We start from the raw sequence: 19,143 nt of genomic DNA on the forward strand, positions 1-19,143 counted from the left end.
TCAAGGAGGCTGTGGTTACATACCGTTAGGAAAGTTAATTTGTGTATGTACTGTTCAAAAATTACAAAATTTTCCTAGTGAAATTAACTTTCCTGTATCTTTCTATATCAATGTTTGTTCACCTTGTTGGCGTACGGTCAGTATTACATGGAATTCAACTGTGTGCTTCCTCCTCACGTTTGTGGACATGCAAATGGAGAACTCACTGTGAAAGTAGATGAAATTTTTTGGTCAACAAAGTCGCCTGGAAATGTTTTTGTGCATCTTCAATGGTGGGGAGAAAATACTTACAATATGTTTTGGCCAACCGATTTAAATCAAAAAGATTTAAAGGAATTTACAAGTGATCGGCCCAATTCAGTTACATATGTAATTAGAACAAGTTCAGCTCTTTTCCAAACGTACATTAAAAATTGTAGGGAATTAACATTTTATGTCGTTAAAGAAAGTGATAGGACAATTGTTGGAACTTCTGTTATAAAAAACCTAGAGGACATACTTATAGTAAAAACCTATTCATCGTTTTCTTCTTATTACCCCGTTTATAATCTGCAAAAAAATAGGATTGGTGATATTAGAATTAGTTTCTCTTTGTATTTGAAACTTAAAACAGAAAGTGATAATTCTACATCTGAAGCTTTACCAAAAAAGTGTCCTATCGTTCTTCCGTCTGCAGCTAAAAATTCTATTAATCCTTTAAGTAAAAGGAAAGCTATTGCAAATGTAGTAAGCAGAGGTCAAGAATTGCGCAAAGCTATGGTGAAATCTGTTTTGAAAGATTGCCCTATTGATAAAGTGGAAAACATAATTCATGGAGAACAGAAAGCAGCTGGAGATGGAAAATTATCTTCAATGAAGGAAAGCACTCACCTAGTAGATTATATTATGGGTAATTCGCATTGTATTTACTATTAAAAAATGCCATAAAATTCCACCTCACTTAATTTTTAATAGCATTCAATCCAAAACAGTTGTCATTTATTATTTATTTTAAAGGCTTATAGAAGAAATTTAAAAGTTGAATAATCAACACTTACGCTGACTTGTTCCCCTTTTTTTGAATTGACTAATTTTTGCCATCATAAATTAATATACAAGATTTCAACTTTTAATAATTTATTTTTATTTTAAGTTTAGTGCATTACATTTCTTCAACATTTGCTTTTTTCAGGTAAGAATTTGTCAGAACCTGACTCTAACGCTGCTGTTAAGACATTGCATTGTACATCCTCATCTGATACTTCCGAGGTTCCTACTCTTAATAAGTCCCCAAATTTGGTGAGTATTAATTAAAAATAAAAAAGTTAGTTACTAAATACTTTGTAATCTTTTACATTTAAAGAAGAGTATAGTAAAAAGGATTGTCAATATTGTCATTATGTAATACTACACACTTCCTATCTGTTTTAATAACAAATTACACTTCAGTAAATTGTTCAAGTAACTATTCAATCTCAGCAACACTTGCTTTGTAGGACAATTCTATAATCTGTAAGCAAAATCTCAAATAATCTGAGAAAAATATTGTTCTGATGTTTTGAGAACTTAGTTTCATTGCTAAAACTTTTACAATAAGAGGTTACGTTTCGTCAGATGAAGCTATGAGTTTTCCAAATTCTATCTGGAGCAACTACAAGCCATTCAATAATTTATCAGCGTAGTCAATAAGTTTAACTCTTTAATTTCCTTACAATCAAACGTAAAAAAAATACCTAGTGGAAATTTTAGACATAAGTTTTTGAATAAATCGTTTTTTTTTTTTTTTGTTCAAATCTTACTAATTACAAAAATAATACTTAGAAATTTCACAGCCGTTATAACTTTCGGTTATACAGTTCAGAAAAGAGACTTGCCGGAGTCGGTGGGCTTTATTTTGAAATATGTGTTGAAAGAAGTAATTGAGATACACTTAATGAGAAGTACCACTTAATTTCCATCTATTTGTTTTCCATCATCATCATCATCTTTGATTGAGTTTATCTCACTGGTACTATCTGTTAGGATGGTTTGTCAAAACAGGCTGTTTTGGACGAAACCAGAAATCTGAGCAAAAATTGAGACAGTGATTACAAAAATAAATTAAGTAATCTTTATTTATAATTTAATTTTGATCTTTTTTATCAAGTTGTATTTAGTTTTGGATCATCTTATTAGAAAATGTAAAGTAATGAATTACTTTCTTAGTTAAATATTGAAGCTGGTGGAGATGATATTACAGTAGGACGTGAAACCCAGAAAATTATTAAAAAAGGTCATTCCAAAGGAGAAATTGTTACGTCTGATACCAATATCCCAGCTTCTACGCCATCAGAAGTACATACTGAACATAGAGGATTATCTATTTCTAGTCAGACAGGTAAATAATTTTTTTTATATTGGAAGAGAGTTACTGGCTCCAAGATACAAATTTTCAAATATAGCTTTCAATTTAAAGTTTAATAATTGTATTTATTGTTTTAGTTAATTTATTTTAATTCTATTGCAGGCGAGTCAGAGGCTAGAGCTGTTGGTAAATGGACAGGAGGTCATAAAATTATTCAAAGCGTTGATTGTTTTAGATTTACAGTTATTGAAATAAAACTTAATTCGTCTGGTTCAAAGAAAGTTTGCTACACACCTGGTTTAAAACCTACAGATAAACAAAGTAATTATTAGAATATAAAAAATAATGCATTATATTGTACTTTAGCGGTATTGGTTTTATTGTCTTTCTTTCAGTACGGCTTGCCTCTGCTCCTGGAACTTTGTTCAGCGTTGAATTTACACTTCCTTTAAGAACTGTTCATAGAAGTCTTCGTAAACCGACAGTATTCATTTCAAAGAAGTATCATGGATGTGGTTAGAAATTTTTTTAAAATAATTTTTCGTGAAAAACATATACTCGTATTGAACCATTTTACATCTACAATATCAAATTCCATTTTCAATATTAGTAAAATTAATTGCCTATCCTGAATTCAACTATTTTTCGAAATAGTTTTGTTTGTTAGGTTTTTGTGTAGTTAACTTTGGGATTGAGCCTAAACTTGAAATCCTCTCATCAAGTAGATATTTAAAATCAAAAGTTGAATTGGATTATTTATGCTTTATTTAAAAACTTATAGCGGTACTACAGTGATAAGTATAAAGTTACAGCGGAGAAAATCTAAGCACATAGCTTCAACTTCTTCTTATCGAATAGCTAGAACTCTCTTTTGTCCCTGAAATAGGTTTTTTCGTTACTTTGTTTTCATAACTTGTAGAAAGACGGTTTGGCTAAATTTTCCCTTTAAGGTGGAATAATGAATTTACAACTGTATGCTGTTACTATGAATTTATTGTGTTTTTTAATAATTCACAACTTTAACCTAGTGCATTTTCTAAAAGTTCATTGATAATCAAATAAATAAATTAGGAAATTAGGGAGTCAAAATAGATTCCGGACATTTTAATAATTAACCAGTTATTTCCCGATCTACCGATTTGCAATCTTGATTTAGAAATATATGTATAATAATAATATATATAGTATATAAATAATAATAAAATATAGTATAATATATACGAGGCTATTAAATAACGAGACTAGTGCTGTAAAACATTTTATTTTAAATTTATACATATTTAGTTATTATCACCTTCAATATACACCCCTCCCCAATCCCTACAACGCTCCATGCGAATTTACCATTGTTCGAAACAGTAATGGAAGTCTTTTTCTCTGAGCTCCTGCATGACGCGTGCCGCTTTTTCTTTCACATCATCAACGGACCGAAATCGTGTTCCTTTTAATCCTTTTAATGACTTTGGAGAACATATAAAAGTCACATGTGGCCAGGTCAGGCGGATGGCCTAAAACTGGGATGTTGTACTTGGCTAGAAACATCTTGACAGACAATGCAGTGTGAGCCGGCGCGTTGTCTTAATGGAGAACCCATGACTTGTTCTTCCACAAATCGGGTCATTTTTTTCCTCACTCTTTCACGGAGTTGAGCAAGCACCTCACGGTAGTAATGTTGATTAATTATAATCGATATTTTCATCCGTTTTGGACGTGGAAGAGCGTGACCCGGGCGATCATCATCTCCTACGTCTTCTCGGCCTTCTTGGAAACGCTTGAACCACTCAAAAAATTCGCGCACGTGATTAATATTCATCGCCATAAACTTCTTTTAATAGAAGATAAGTTTCAGTAGTGGTTTTACCAAGTTTCATGTGAAATTTCACGACAATTCGTTGCTCTACTACATGTGTAGTATCATGTTTTCGGTAAAACGAAACTAACACCTCTTACACAAACGACGGCAATCGAAAGAGAAGCACAGCTGTCGGTCGTTACGATTTGGTGCATGCATAGTTCTTCTGTAGCATCATCAGTCTCGTTATTTAATAGCCTCGTATATATTACGCATTATTTTAAAATATGTATTTTCTCATTACATCCAATTACCTCGTTGGCTACTTTATAAAACCCTGGTAGACTGAGAAAAGTTTCATACCTTTGAGGGGGAAAAAACTGTCTTTGTTTTATTCTTATTTGAATATTATTATATTGACTAGCTGCCAAAAGAAAGTCAATATGAAAATAGTTTTACCTGTGGTATTTCATTTATTAAAGTTTCAAAATGTTTTTATTAAAAAAAAAAAAAAAAAAAACCATTGTTTTGTTTTTAGAAATATCTTTTGGAAACAGTGTGATATACAAACTTTCAAATGAGCAAGAATTTCCATGGTTGAAAATTTCTCGCATGTGTGGAAATGGTGAAATAAAGATTTATTGGCGACACCTTAATCAGCGTTCACCTAGTTTTCTTGGATCATCTATGATACCTGAAATAACGCCAGCTAATTGCAATTTGGAACAAATGGCGTCCACATTGAATTTGACTATGCCTATTATTTCTAACGGCAAAATGATTGTTGGTGAACTGGTGGTTATTTTTGAACTTGGACGAAATAGTAAATTATTTGGAGAACAACTCTTTAGTAGGTTTTTCTTATTATTATTACTTAATATTTTATTTATTTATTCATTGTGTCGCAGGTTAGTTTACCTTTGAAAACAAATACCTTTTTTTCATTTTATAATACCCTACTTTTGTTGAAGAGAGATCGAATATCATTTCACCAATTCCATTTTTCCAAACTCTAAAGCCTATTAGGAAATTATTAAGAAATTAGTTCAATTATTTTTTTCTCTTTTATTAAAATATACACTTATTATTCAAACCGACATTGTCATAGATTGAAAATGAACAGGGTTTGTTCGGTATGAAAAAAGACAATAAGAATTTGTATTGAAAATTCTAAAACTTTTTCATAGAAAATTAGAAAATATTCATAACTTTAAAAAGTAAAATAATTTACGGATATTTAAATGCCTCTCTTAGGCTCTCGAATTCGTTTTCCCAATTAATGTAGTAGTTATCATATTACTAATTGTTCAGGCATTTTGGGAATTAGCTCTGATTTCTAAAATAAATAAATAAAGAACAAAACAAAGATAAAGATGCGCCAAATTTAGGAAGCAACCGCCTCATAAATTTAAAGTATCTTTGAAAGGAATTTTTAAAAAGGGATTAATTTTCTCGAAGACGAAATGAGAAGGAGGGGGGTTGTTGCTGTCATGCACACAATAATGTTATTTTAAATAAGAATATTATCGTATGAGTTTTAAAAGCAAAGCATTCTTAAGCATTCTTATTTTGTTGATTCGAACAGTCTATCTCAGGCACTTGTTGCTTTAATGTTAGGGAATTTGTGTAGTCTGCAGGGAAATATAGTTTCCCCTTTTCTTAATGGATTTTGTAGCCCTGTGGGATCTCAGTGTAATTGATTTGCTGATTGCGGCCTGTGCTTTTTAAAAAAGTCGCGATTATAGTATCGATAGGCATTATTACAAAGGTATCGTTTCCAATAAAGCTGTAAACGATTCTTTTTTTACATAAAAGATTTTTTTTTTTAGTTTTCCCATAATTATTAATTGAATGGTTGATATTTTAAATGATTATGAATTTAATTGGTTGATATTATAAAATTAAAAAAGTTTTCATCTTGAATACGCACTCAACATTCTACAAAACCTCAAAAACATTATTCTGTTGCCTCTATTCTTTTTTTTATTAAACAAAATAAATGTTTTTATACTTGATAAAACTTATGAAATATAATATTTCTAGACACTTTAGCACAAATTTGTGGAACTAAGTTGAAACCTAAAGAGAAGGGGACGATTAATACATAATTCGGCAAATACCAGTTGTTGATTTGAAGTATTGATGGATTAAGCTGATGTTCTTCATATGCCTTATTTGTTTGTCATGTCTTAAACAAGCTCAAATCTAAAACAATAAACAATTATTTCGAATTGTTTTTATTTTTATGATTTACTATATTTAAAATTATCGATTCGTAATTTGGAAAGTTTGAGAAAAAGATTCAAATATTTTCATTGCTTAAGAAAGGAGTATTAGTTCATAAGTTTGTCTGTAATGTTCAAAACATGATTAACTAAAAAAACAAAGAAGCAGGATGTGGGGACAATAATTATCGTATATAAGTAAAACGATAGAATATCTTTTCAGTTGATGCTGGGTACCAATTCCTGAATGCTATTGCTGAAGCCCATACCGAAGCGGTACTCCATCTTGGACTAGAGTACTTCTAAGTCTAAACTATAGGCTAAGATTGTACCACCAATCTGTTCAAAGATAAACATTACCTTGTACAAGGATGTTTCAAAATTAGAAACTTTATTAAAAATGGGACTAATTCCTCTAACTCGTATTAATGTATACCGGTTAAATATAGCGTACCACTGTTTTCCCTCGAGCTGACATGTCTTATGTAATATTAAACAATATCAACAACAAAAATTGTAAAAAAGTTATTTTTTAAAAAATATTTCTCGAGAATTAGAAAAGTCCCTTTTATACCTCAGAATATGATTCAAATTGATCTTTTATAGAAAATGTATTCCCCAAAATTTGTTTAAATAATCTAAACTGTAATTAATCTATCTGTACTTCATTTTACTATACCTGTAATATCTGAACTTTACTGTCACCTTTAATGTTCTATTTCTATCGACTTCGAATATTCTCAGTCCGCTTTGCGAACTTCCAAAAGTAGTTTGCCAACCGTTTTTCTTGATGTAACTGATTTTTTTCCGTTGTGGCACTCAAGTTTATTGTATCCCTGATCGATTTCAAGTTGTCATCAGATATAATTTACATTAATCAGTTAGGTTTTTGAGCATTCGACTTCACTTTTGTTTCTGTCTCATAGAACACTTTCTGTCTAATTTCCTAAGCTGTCTCGTCTTAACACTCCATGTTACAGACAACTGAGCTGTCCAAATACTTTTAGATTTGTGGATTTTTCCATAAAGAAATAACTACAATTTCTTATTTACTAAAGATTTCTTTAATCATTTGTATTTTTGTTGTTTATGTCCTTATTTTGACGAGGTTATTGTCATACTATTTTCTTGATCGTAACAGTCTTCACATTTCTCTCACTTCATAATATAATTTTTTATTCAACCCATTCATCATTATTATTTCCGCATACCAGATGGTGTGGATATTGGCAGGGAAGAAACAAAAAAAAACCTAATATACTTCTGCTTCTTGTCTTTCATAGTTCTTTTTTTGGCTAGCTCCAATTGGCAGAGAGGATTATTGAGTGTATTGTATTTGTATACTAGAAGATTCTTTTTTGCATTTTAGGTAGGCTGTTATCTTTGTGTGCAGAACAAATCATTGTTCTAAGTGAGGAGAACACTCACTAATCACTTAACATTTGTAAACTGCAGTGTTCCTCGCAACTGGTGTGCCGCTTGCTAATTAATGCTTTGTGTACCAGTTAGGTGATTTGATAAAGTTTTTTTGAACCGTGATTGGTTGCGCCAGTACAATAAAAGAATTCCTCTGGTAATTTAATGAATCTTATCGTACACCTTCTTTAAAGCATTGTATTCATGTGGACAGCGACTTCAAGACCTTAATAGAATTTCAGGCAACGACTTTCCTCTTTACTAAGTTATGGGATTTAATGCCTAATAGCACGATTAAATAATTAAATTTGATAGCTTTGGTTTCCATTTTTACATTATGTTACAAAATGGTGGTTTATACTTACTTGCTCGCCAGCATTCTGGTCATACTGGCTCCTGCTGACCTTATTCTTGGTCCGTCATTTCACGTCGGGTCCATCAATTTGGGTGTTTTCACAAAGAAATAACTCCACTTATTTACTATAAATCTAATTTAATATTTGCGTAGTTTTCGACTTACTCACTAGTTGTGATCCTTTATGTCATTATTTTTAAATCACCTGTTTTATACAAAATAAATGATGTTTTAAAATGTATATTTTATTTATGTTCGTTTCTATGGGACAAGGTTAAGTATAACCGCTTTCTTACTCATAGCTATCCCTTATAAATTGGACAAATCAAGCGCATCGATGTTGTGACTCGTAATCATCCTTACTTAAATTCATTAGATTGATACTCGTGAACAAGAAATTTCATTATAGCTCTTTTTTAAAGTTTAAAAATATTAATAAATAATTTGCTATGTATTCCTAATGTTTTGTAAAGAGAACTGTAAGAATGTTAAATATGTGCACCCTTTAATATATTTAAGCTAAACTATTATACTCACTCACTCCCTGATCATCACAACCCATGAAGGGTCTGGACCTCAGCCACAACAGCTTTCCACCGTTCACAGTCCCTCGCAGCCGTTCTCCAACCTTGCAGGGCCGACAGCCTCAATATCTTCCTCCACGTCCCTCAGCCATCTCAGCCGTAGACTGCCACGGGGCCTTCTCCCGCCAGGATGCCCATACAACGCTCTTTTTGGAGCCCTTGAATCCTCCATTCGGTGTATGTGTCCCAACCATCGCAGTCTTCCTGCTTTTAAGCAAGACACAATATCGGGCTCACCAAACAGTTCAGCCACTTCTTGGTTCGTCCTGATTCTGAAGCCTTCCTCTGTCCTCGCAGGTCCAAATATTCTCCTTAATATTTTTCTTTCCCACCTGCGTATCCTTTGCTCATCTGCTCGGGTCAAAATCCACGTTTCCGAGCCATAGGTGACGATCGGCCTCAGCACTGTCTTAAAAAGCCTTATTTTTACTGCTCTTGACACCTTTTTACTTTTCAACACCGTTTGAAGAGCCCATAAGCAACTATTTCCAGCAGCCATTCTTGCAGCAATATCTTCTGTTACATCGTTTTTAGAGGTTAACACTGAACCCAAATATTTGAAATTCCTTACTCCTTTAAAGGTATATTCCCCCACCCGTAGGTTCCGAAATATCCTTCTCTTTCTTGTTACAACCAAATATTTGGTTTTCTGACAGTCAACCTCCAATCCAAACTCTTTGGCCGCTACTTCAATTTCCAAGAATATCGCCTTTAGCTCTGTTTGAGATCTTGCCAATAAAGCCACGTCATCAGCATAGGCTAACACCTGTACCATCCTAGTGTACAAATTCCCGCCTAGATTGACTGATAGCTTTCTCATAATCGCTTCTAAAACAATATTAAGTAAGGTTGGCGACATCGGGTCCCCTTAAGATAGACTATCATGCGTGTATATATTACCCAGGTTACAAGCTGCTGCTTAACCTTAATAAAGGACATAATAGTAATAATATTTCTTAGATCGATTGGCTTCTCTATGTAAAAAACGAAGCCCACTTCGATAGCTGGCTCCACCTTTTATTCATTTCATTTTTTGGTTTTTGTACTTCAGAATTTTTTCACCATTTTAGCGCACATTTAGATAATTCACTTACAAAATCGTTTTTCTAAACTGGATTTTTGGTCCTCGGCCCAGCAATGAAATTAAAAATATAAAGATATAAAGTATTCTTCCTCTTACTTTCATGTGTATAGTTAAATCTCATTAAGTATCAATAGGATGAAAAATTAATGACAGTTTCAGTCATTATAAACTTTATTATGCCGAGCTTTCGACCTAGGGACTAGGTCATCTTCAGGGCTGTGGAACAGTTTTGAAATTGAGTTTCGATTTCCCAAACACACAAAGATACTTAAATCAGAAACCAACACACAAAAAAGGAAAGTGCTAGAAATGATATATACATATCTAAGACAGAAAACAGTCTAAATTTCAAAACTGACACCAACAATTTAAACAACATATACGCCAACTTACTACAAAGTACTTGACCATAGGCGACACTATCTTCCTTACAACAAACACAATCACACACAGAGCGATCACATTCAGTCACCAACCCTCTAATGATGTTAAACAGTATACAGTGGTACCTCAGTTTTCGAACGCCTTGACTTTCGAACAATTCGGTATTCGACCAAGAAATTCGAGAAATTATTGCCCTGAAATCCGAACAAACATTTGAAACTCGAACACCAGAGATGAGCCGAGTTGTTTTTATATTTACACTTATAGATCTTATTACTTGTTTAGATACATGTTTTCACATAAAATATAAAAATTAGGCCAGTAATTCGGCATATTTCTGGGGCTTAGAAACGAAATAAACTGACATAGTTTACATTATTTCTTAAGGGAAAAATTGTTTCGGTTCTCGACCGCACTTCCGGAACGAATTGAGGTCGAGAACCGAGGTACCACTGTATTCTAAATTGGGTAAATATTTTTGTAAATTTTCGATACATTATACATATTCATTTTAATATAATTTATATAATTAATTGGTAATATAATTGTTAACACACTGTAAATATGTTCCTCAGCCCTGAAGATGACCTAGTCCCTAGGTCCGAAAGCTCGGCAGAATAAAGTTTATCATGACTGAAACTGACCATTAATTTTTCATCCTATTGAAACTATGATTCTGTCACCACAAAATAATGAACACTCATTAAGTATGTTTGAATTGTTTTAAAAAAGGGTTATTAGCAGAAATATCATATACATATATAGATTTCTTCGAGCTTTAATAATTGAGCCTTTACTTTTTTTGTTTTTTCATCTGTAGATCCGAATCCAAAGAAACACAAGCGAGTAGAAATGCTGGTCCTCTCTCCAAATTCCCAGGCTGAAGACATGAAGTCAAGTACAAATCCAATGGAAGACTATCATTCAACGAAACATTCAGAAAAAGATTATCAATCAATTACGAAGTCAGAAAGAAACTTTCATATGCCACTTTCAACATTGTCTTCAGATTCTTCACAAAGTGGCCTACAGAGTAAAGTTGATAGTGAAGTTCTTAGAGTTATAGACGTTTTAAATAAAAAATTGAAAAGGGAAGAGGAAAAAGCAGTTCAGAGAAAAATTTCTTCCGAGGAACCAGATAGTGATGAACAGAAGAAATACTTTGATGTTGCCGATGAGAGGGTTCCTTCATCTAAAACTGGATCAAGAAATGCGGGTATGTTCATAATAATTAACTTTAATGTTGATTCAAACTTGTACTAATTGTAAGGTGGTCCTTTGTGGTCGTTATTATTTAAATGCGAACTCTTCTGAACGCAGTTAGAATGCGCATATTACATTTTGGATAAAAATTTTTCTTTATTGATTGATCGAAATAATTCTAAAGTAATCGCCATAGTCCTTCCAATTTTAATCATTATAATCCTTCCATTTACTACTTACTATATGCAAATTTCAAGGTGTAAAATTTTATCGATATCAATCAAATCCTACTTTTATCATTAGCTGCTACTTTATTATTATTAACTTGAATTGGGCTGAAGAGCCCTATATCTTATTCAAGGTTATCTCACAATGTTACCAACTGTTCGTCACACCTCATAGAAATCGAAAATTATCGCATTGTGCTGCTCTTTTACTTAGTTTATCGCCTAGACTTTGCACCCTCTGATTACATCATCAGCTCTGTTACTCACATTTTACGTGGTTTAAAGCGGCTATAAATTGGGCGAGGGAGTTATAAGTGACCTGTACTTAATTTCCTACGGGTAGGTAGATTTAATTTTTAAATTGTAACTATTAATTATTTTTTATTTCTTTATTTTTTCAGAAGTTAATACAGACCAGGAATTATTATCTAAAGAAAATATTATAGATAAACATCATTCGTGCTGTTGTTGTTGCAAACGTTTTAGACATTTCCCAGAAAAATTTATAACCGAACCCGATAAGAAACCTACCATGAATTCTATCATTCATGAATTTACAATCTCTATTCATAAAGTGAGTGAATATCCTCTTTTTACCAGGGATCATGATATGGACTGTTTTGTTGACTACAAATTTCCTTATGTCAGTCCAATAGATGGTTTATGTAAGTAATTTGAAACTGATCAATTTTCTTATAAATATTACTCCTGATGATCAGGATATTTCAAGTCTATTTTTTGTAATTTTTATTTTATTTATATTTTGTTTTCTAGTATCTATGAATACAACTCCATTTTCTACAGAAACGACTATAGCTCTTCGTAATACACATTTTTCAACTGTGCACAGTCATAAGCTAAAGCTATCAAAAAGTTTATCGGAATCATTTGTAACTTTGCACAAAGAAGATTTAATATTTAGATTGTGGGGAAGAATGTATCAGCCTGTACCAAGAGATCATAAACTTGCTAAGGTTAATATTGTTGAAAGCTTCGTTTTTAAAATTGTTACTGATTTTATACAATTAGTAATAAAGTTGACAAAAGTACGAGTAAAAGCCTGGATTTAATTTTTTTTATTTTTTCAACAATCTGTAATTTCCCGCTTTAACGAATGTCGGTACATTGGAATACAACTGCGCACAGTCATAAACTAAAGCTGCCAAAAAGTTTATTGGAATCATTTGAAACTTTACACAAAGAAGATTATTAAATTTTTGGATTGTTAGAAAGAATTTAAATTCAGGATTTTTGGTGATCAAAAATCTCACATGAACGTGGGTAATGTCACTAAGTACAACTTAAATTGGTATATACATATGTAACGAGCCGAATGGCCTTATGGTTTGACCATTAGTAAAACGCTACCTCTGTGCTAGCTCAATTACTTATTTAAATAGCCTTTCTTAAATGATTGTTAATGTTGGTTTAATATCTTACATCGTGTTGTTTTATCTCACTCGAAGTAGTAACCATTGGATCGCTATTGGTGAAGGCTTTAATGAAATAGAGGCGTGGAGAAATCCGAACTGATTCAATTCAACGAAAACAAAGACCTAGATCGATAAAAGAGTACACCAAGCAAAATTTCTTAGAAAGCATTTCATTTTTGAGCAAGTTAAAGGGATTATTTCTTTCTAAATTTGTTCAAATTAGTGTAATTTACGAATTATCCGTATTCTGCTGTAGTTCATATTTCTAAACAACCTGTCTTTTTTAGACTCAAAGGAATTTATAATGTTTGTTAATTTGTAAGACTTCAAAAGAAAGTAAAAAGTAAAAATTGATCGACGTAGAGACCATTATAGGTTCCACTGTAGGTTCCTTAGTATAATTTGTTTCATTTATAGTCCGTTTTTATGAGATACAGGTTGTATTTAGTTACTATTTAGCTTCTATACGGTGAACAATTGGTTTATTGCATGATCAATCAAAAATGTAATTTTTGGTGGATTATGTCAATTTTTTGGCTAAAATCTCTGCCCAGAATTAAATAAATCCTTTAAAAAACAATTTTTTTTTACGAAAATTATATCAGCTTTGACTTTCTTTGGCTTTAATTTCGTCTTGGAAAGAAATTTGAGCTTTCTTTAGTTGATCTCTGCTCAAACGGCTTCCTTCTTTGATTTTATGTTTTTGGTCAGAATTATTTGGAGTTCAAAAATATTTGTACCTTACTAATAAAACGTATTTACTTTCAGGCGAGGATTCCCTTAACAAAGCTTACATTATTAGAATACAAATTCGAACAAGAAATGTGCGAAGGTTCGATCAAAGAAGTATTAAAAATTCCACTAGAAATGGTTAGGTCTAGTCTCACTTGCAGGTTACAAGGTCACTGTGAAACTGGACATATTGTCATAGGTTTAAGTTACAGAAGGTATAATGCATTAAAAGGGAACGTTAATGAAGCTCGAAATTTTGTTGAGAATACTAACTTGCGTACAAAACCAGTTGTAAATGACTTTGAAGCAATGGGTTATAACTCACGACAGGTAAGTGTGATTTTTGTTTTTTGACATCAATTAGTTATAGTTAATTAAGCGACACTTAACCTATATAACCTATACTTATATATATAACCTATACTCTCTCGCCAATGTACCGAGACGACGATTCAAATTTTTTTTCGTCTCTGTGGTGTTTCCAAAAAGTATTATTAAATTTTGACCATATCTATCTTCTAATAATAATAATTATTATTATTATTTATATTTTTTCTAGGATTACGGAAGACAAGGATTGTCTCCTCCATTCATTGAATCCGAAGATCCAGTTCGTTTTTCGAATTATGTGGATTCTGAGCGGTATAAAACTGAAATTCCAGAACCAAGTACTCCAAGAACAAGTCCACAGAGACCCTATCAAGAGAACAGAAATCCAGCATTTACAAAATCTCGATCTCATTTTGGAGCTGATTCATTTAACAAAGAAGTTCCTGCCCATGATTTTATTGATCTCGTTGAATCACCACTTCTTAATCGCCAACATCATCTAAATATGTCGCCACCTTCAAGATCTCGGTTTTCCGACGCTCCAGTCCAGCGTTGTAGAACTCCGCCAAATCTTGATCCATCTGATACGAATATACCATATTTCTCATCTCATACATCTAGAGTTAATTGTAATCATCAACCAAAGATTGTGACTTCCATTGATTCGCCACCTATGAAGAATTCCATTGAATTGTATTCATCACAAGATCCTTTACAAATGAAAAAAGATTTAGGTGGTGGTAATGTAAGATTGTCCGAAGAATTTGAAATTTTGTCAGAACCAAGTTTTCTAGTTACCAACAGTCCTAGGATAGAAAGAGATTTTCCGCCTGATGTCTGCAGAAACCTGGACATAATATCGACTAAGAGTGATAATTCATTTGAGCAAAACTTTCATTCCATAAACAAGACCAAAAATGACAATGTTGAAGGTAAAGGAAGTGATTTATTTAAATATAAACAAAAAATATTATATATTAACTCCACTAGTACCAATAATAATAGAGCTATTTTATTTCAGATCATAGTAGAAATTTTGAAGTCGAAGCGGCAACAGGACATCCTAGATTGAGTATGAGTGTTGCTGTAGAAACTGAAAGCCAAGAATCAGAACATAAAAGCACACAAACCTCTTCATTGCAACATGTAACACATCCTGACCTACAGCCTTCATTATCTGTTTTGTCAGATGACTGGTTTATGGCCAAAGTGTGTATAGAGAGTGCCATCAATCTTCCACTAATACCTGCACCTCCTGGACTAGGAAGCGATAATATACAATTAGTGAAACCTTCCACTTATGTACAATTTAGGGCTAAATGTGGTAACGAGATAAAAGTAGTCAGAACTAAGGTTATTCAAAATTCAACGGGGCCAGTTTGGGACTCATCGTGGCAGTTGCACTTACCCACTGTTCTTCTATACAAAGTTAGTTTCTTTTATCATTTTAACTCTTTAGTTTTAAATAACTTATAAATGATGAAAGAACATATTTTTCTTAATGATATTTTCACTTCTAATGAGAAATATTGTTAATTGTTCATGTTATGTCATAATAATCCCTTTGATGAATTTGTTACTTAAGATAATAGTCTGTCCTGTTCATTGTACAGGTTATTATTTATTGGCTTATATAACTGGTTCAATTTTATTATAAAAACATCGTCCTATCTTTTCTTAAAGTTTTGAACAGTTATTGTTTTGGACTCGTTCGTAATTTTTCGCAATTGAGGGACGTCCTTAGAGAATATCTATTTGTTTATTTTAAATAGAAAAACCGTAGTAAATTCTGTATTAATTTTTCCGAAACTTCTATCGCCTATTACGTCATTCTTGCTGCGGTATTATTTATTTTTATCTTTTAAGTTTGCATGTTGATGTGACATGGGAAATTAAAATGGCTCATTCAGTTTCAATTATTGATCTATTCATTTATAAGAAAGATTAGAGCTTCAATTTAAAAATAAAATTAACAGATTTTTAATTGAATCTCAATTCATTATTATTGTTATTATTATTTGTTTATTTAAGTTGTAAGCAGTATGTGAAAAACAACAAATGTTCTCCTTATCTTTCTTTAAGTATTGGAAACGTTCACATCATTCCAAAAACATTTTCTTTTGGTTTTTGTGCTCGATTTCTAATAAAAATTGTAATAAATTTAACTCTAGCCGAAATCACTAATTTAATTTTCTGATATATTAAAAAGAATGACGAAGATTTGGAGTTATATGTGGGATGTAGTGAGCAGAGCGAACCTCTTGGTAAAGTTTATGTAGACCTTACTGCCATCTCAGCTGGTTTATCCAATATCGAAGGATGGTATTTGATCAGCGATGGCATCAGGACGGCAGGACAGATTAAGGTGCTTGTATTATTTATGTTTTGGATAATCTTAAATCTAATTTTATGAACAAAAAAAAAGGGAACTTAATGAAACCAAAAATTGTGTTTCCAGGTTATAGTGACTCCTTTAGAAGACGTTAGCAGGTTTAAAGAAAGATGGTATCAAGAATATTCTAAAAAAGATTTTTCTACGAGGAAGTATAGGTTGGATGCTGCTACTGAAAAAGAATGTGCAAGAACATCATCTTCCAATTCTGATCAGAAAGGTCTTCCTCGTTCAACAGTTCCATCAAGCATCGGTAATGTAGATGCAGAACTTGCAGCATCCCTAAGGTACAACCTAGCATCCCTCCTCCCTCCTTTCGTAATCTTCCATTAACCTTTTAATTTACTAAATAATTTATATGGCGTCAATAACGCTTCACTTTAAAAATAGTAAAAAAATCTTCTAATCATTTTAAATATATTAACATATTTATGGATACTTATGTCATTTAACTACAATATATAATCTGTCATATCCAATTACTAAAAAACCACGCATCTGGCTAATAAACCATAGAACTGAAATACGTTCAAATTAACATAAAATAAGTTAAAGAAATGTAAAAGGCAATGTTGTACCACAGAGAATTAGTTGCAAGATTTGGTTGAATGATCTGCCCAGTGAGATATCTGGTGCATATCTACTCAAGGATGATTTTTGTAAAAGAAGTATTTTCATTTCTCAGTGGTTTCAGTCTTCATCTATCCAATTTTACACGACAATTTTTGCTCTAAAATTTAAAATATATCTCGAAGCTTTCTTTTAAAACTTTTATAAAATATCCACTCTAATTGCATTAATACTTAAAACTGTTACTCATTTTTAACGATTAAATTTAATTCTCAAAACGTGTGTTGCTGCGCTTACAGGTTAATTTTTCTTTGAACTATTGATAACAAAAACAAGTGTAGAGGTTAAATGCAAAAAGTAGCAAAATGGCTGCCAAAATATTATAAAAAAAAGTTAAAAGAGAATAAATATAAATAGGCTTGTCTTTAAAGGGTTAATTTTGACAGTTTCTAGTTAGAACATGCAAAAATCTTTTTATATGATGAAGTTCATAGAAATGCAATGAAAAAAATACTTATCTCACAGTTCATTTTAAATAAACTAATTTTAAGTGTTGCCTTTTTATTTTTTTTAGAAGCAAAATATCTGAGATGGAAATGCTAACTGAAAATATGAAAAAGAAAATTAGTGATAAAACTAGTTGGGATGACAGCCCACCTGATTTATTATTAGGAAGGGCCAATGAGTTTATTGCAACTTTACAGTCAACTGACAGATTGGTGAATGTTTTAAAATTATGTAAGTAAATGTTTCTTTAGCTGAAAAATGGATTGTGAAAGATATTATGTGTACTTTTTCTTTCGGCAATTCTCGTAGTTACGAATGTTAATTACGAATGTTTATTTCTGTTCAGTCATGAAATATTTTTTCTATATTATAAGTAAAGTAATAATGATTTTTTTTAGATGGGCTTAAGATCTATTAGGTGTCTTGGATAGGGATAAAAACAGTTATTTCTCTTAAATATTTTTCCCAAATAAACTTTCTACTTTTATAGTTGTTAAATTATTATTATTATTTTTTTACGATTTTACCGGATAAAATTCCAGGTCGTAACTCCCTTTTTTATTTTTATTTTATTATTCGTTTTATGACCGTGCCAACTTATTATCTATTGTGCCCTCTTTACTGGTACCGGCGAATCCTTGCAGCACCCTTTCCAGACCCAGATGTCGAAGAAATCTCTGAATCTGAAAGGATTATAGAGAGGTTTTGTTCTTTACCAGCACCAGGTTATTTTACTAAGTGTCTGAATTTTCGGTTTAATAATGGCTTCGCTTACAGTTAGGAGGTGTATTGGTTTATTCAGATCGAGGCACGCCTCCAGAACTGTTACGAGTTATAATAAATTGTTCAGGAAGATCTTTGCCTACCTAAGAGCAGGAAAGCTGATCCGGAGCCGTGACTGTATTGCTACTGTACCAAACCATTCTTGAAGTGTTATGCTGCCTAAATGGACACTAATGCATACTTGTGAAAATTTTAAAATTATGTTTAGCTCACTTCTTTCATAAATCTCAGCATCCATAATTCTTTCTGCAACCACCGAGCATTAATAAAAGAAACAATGCACTAATATAGAATTTAAACAGAAAGAGATTTAAGCAGATTGGCTCTGATTTGTTTACGTCTGTTTTTTTATTTTATAAATAAAACGTTCTTCAATATCTTTTCACTTAAAAATACAGAAAACAAAAAACCTAATCATAATTTTTGGTTTGCTTTATTGCTTAACAGCTAAAAAGAAATCATCTAGTCGAATAAACTTAGAAATGTTAGAAAACGCCTTGAAGGACAAACATCTAATAGATACCGGTAACTCACCTATAATAATATCTGACGATGAAAACAATGCCAATGACAGTGTAAGGAACTTTAAGAGGGATAATAGCGTTATTTGTCTGGACTCACCAGTATCTGATGTGCGAAAAGGGACTCTCAGCGATAAAATACCTTTGATAGATCTCACCAGTCCGCCGAGTGTTTCTAGTCAAGGTACACTTGACAGGTAATTTGTCGCTTATTATTGATTATAATTAAAATCAAGAAAATAAATGCCTAACTTGGGGGGGGGGGAAAAAAAAATCGTGCTC

The 19,143-nt window shown here is 32.1% G+C and overlaps 2 protein-coding genes across 6 annotated transcripts in view; one reads left to right on the forward strand and one right to left on the reverse strand.

Moving 5' to 3' along the window:
• The window catches only part of LOC141460762 (uncharacterized), a 20,058-nt gene continuing 915 nt past the window's right edge, over positions 1-19,143 (forward strand). The window contains exons 1-16 of one of the 3 annotated variants that reach the window (XR_012462348.1): positions 1-889; positions 1,172-1,278; positions 2,185-2,356; positions 2,486-2,644; positions 2,719-2,838; positions 4,654-4,965; positions 10,984-11,379; positions 11,995-12,258; positions 12,368-12,567; positions 13,795-14,088; positions 14,318-15,020; positions 15,110-15,516; positions 16,298-16,453; positions 16,547-16,733; positions 17,625-17,788; positions 18,788-19,046. Coding sequence is in view for 1 of the 3 variants with exons in the window: in XM_074141062.1 (XP_073997163.1) it covers positions 148-889; positions 1,172-1,278; positions 2,185-2,356; positions 2,486-2,644; positions 2,719-2,838; positions 4,654-4,965; positions 10,984-11,379; positions 11,995-12,258; positions 12,368-12,567; positions 13,795-14,088; positions 14,318-15,020; positions 15,110-15,516; positions 16,298-16,453; positions 16,547-16,767; positions 17,625-17,788; positions 18,788-19,058 (4,688 nt within the window). In the remaining 2 variants the exon portion in view is untranslated. Of the gene's footprint in view, positions 890-1,171; positions 1,279-2,184; positions 2,357-2,485; positions 2,645-2,718; positions 2,839-4,653; positions 4,966-10,983; positions 11,380-11,994; positions 12,259-12,367; positions 12,568-13,794; positions 14,089-14,317; positions 15,021-15,109; positions 15,517-16,297; positions 16,454-16,546; positions 16,768-17,624; positions 17,789-18,787; positions 19,059-19,143 lie in introns of those variants that run through there. The other 2 variants (XM_074141062.1, XR_012462347.1) reach the window with 2 other exon arrangements.
• The window catches only part of LOC141460768 (uncharacterized), a 25,500-nt gene continuing 12,540 nt past the window's right edge, over positions 6,184-19,143 (reverse strand). The window contains exons 6-8 of one of the 3 annotated variants that reach the window (XR_012462350.1): positions 8,122-8,316; positions 7,046-8,038; positions 6,184-6,320 (exon numbers count right to left, since the gene is read on the reverse strand). The gene's annotated coding sequence lies outside the window, so the exon portion shown is untranslated. Of the gene's footprint in view, positions 6,321-7,019; positions 8,039-8,121; positions 8,317-19,143 lie in introns of all 3 variants that reach the window. The other 2 variants (XR_012462349.1, XR_012462352.1) reach the window with 2 other exon arrangements.

This window comes from Rhodnius prolixus, unplaced genomic scaffold (genome assembly GCF_049639745.1).
Source record: "Rhodnius prolixus isolate KJV_2025 unplaced genomic scaffold, Rpr scaffold_6, whole genome shotgun sequence".
NCBI classification, from domain to species: Eukaryota; Metazoa; Arthropoda; class Insecta; order Hemiptera; family Reduviidae; genus Rhodnius; species Rhodnius prolixus.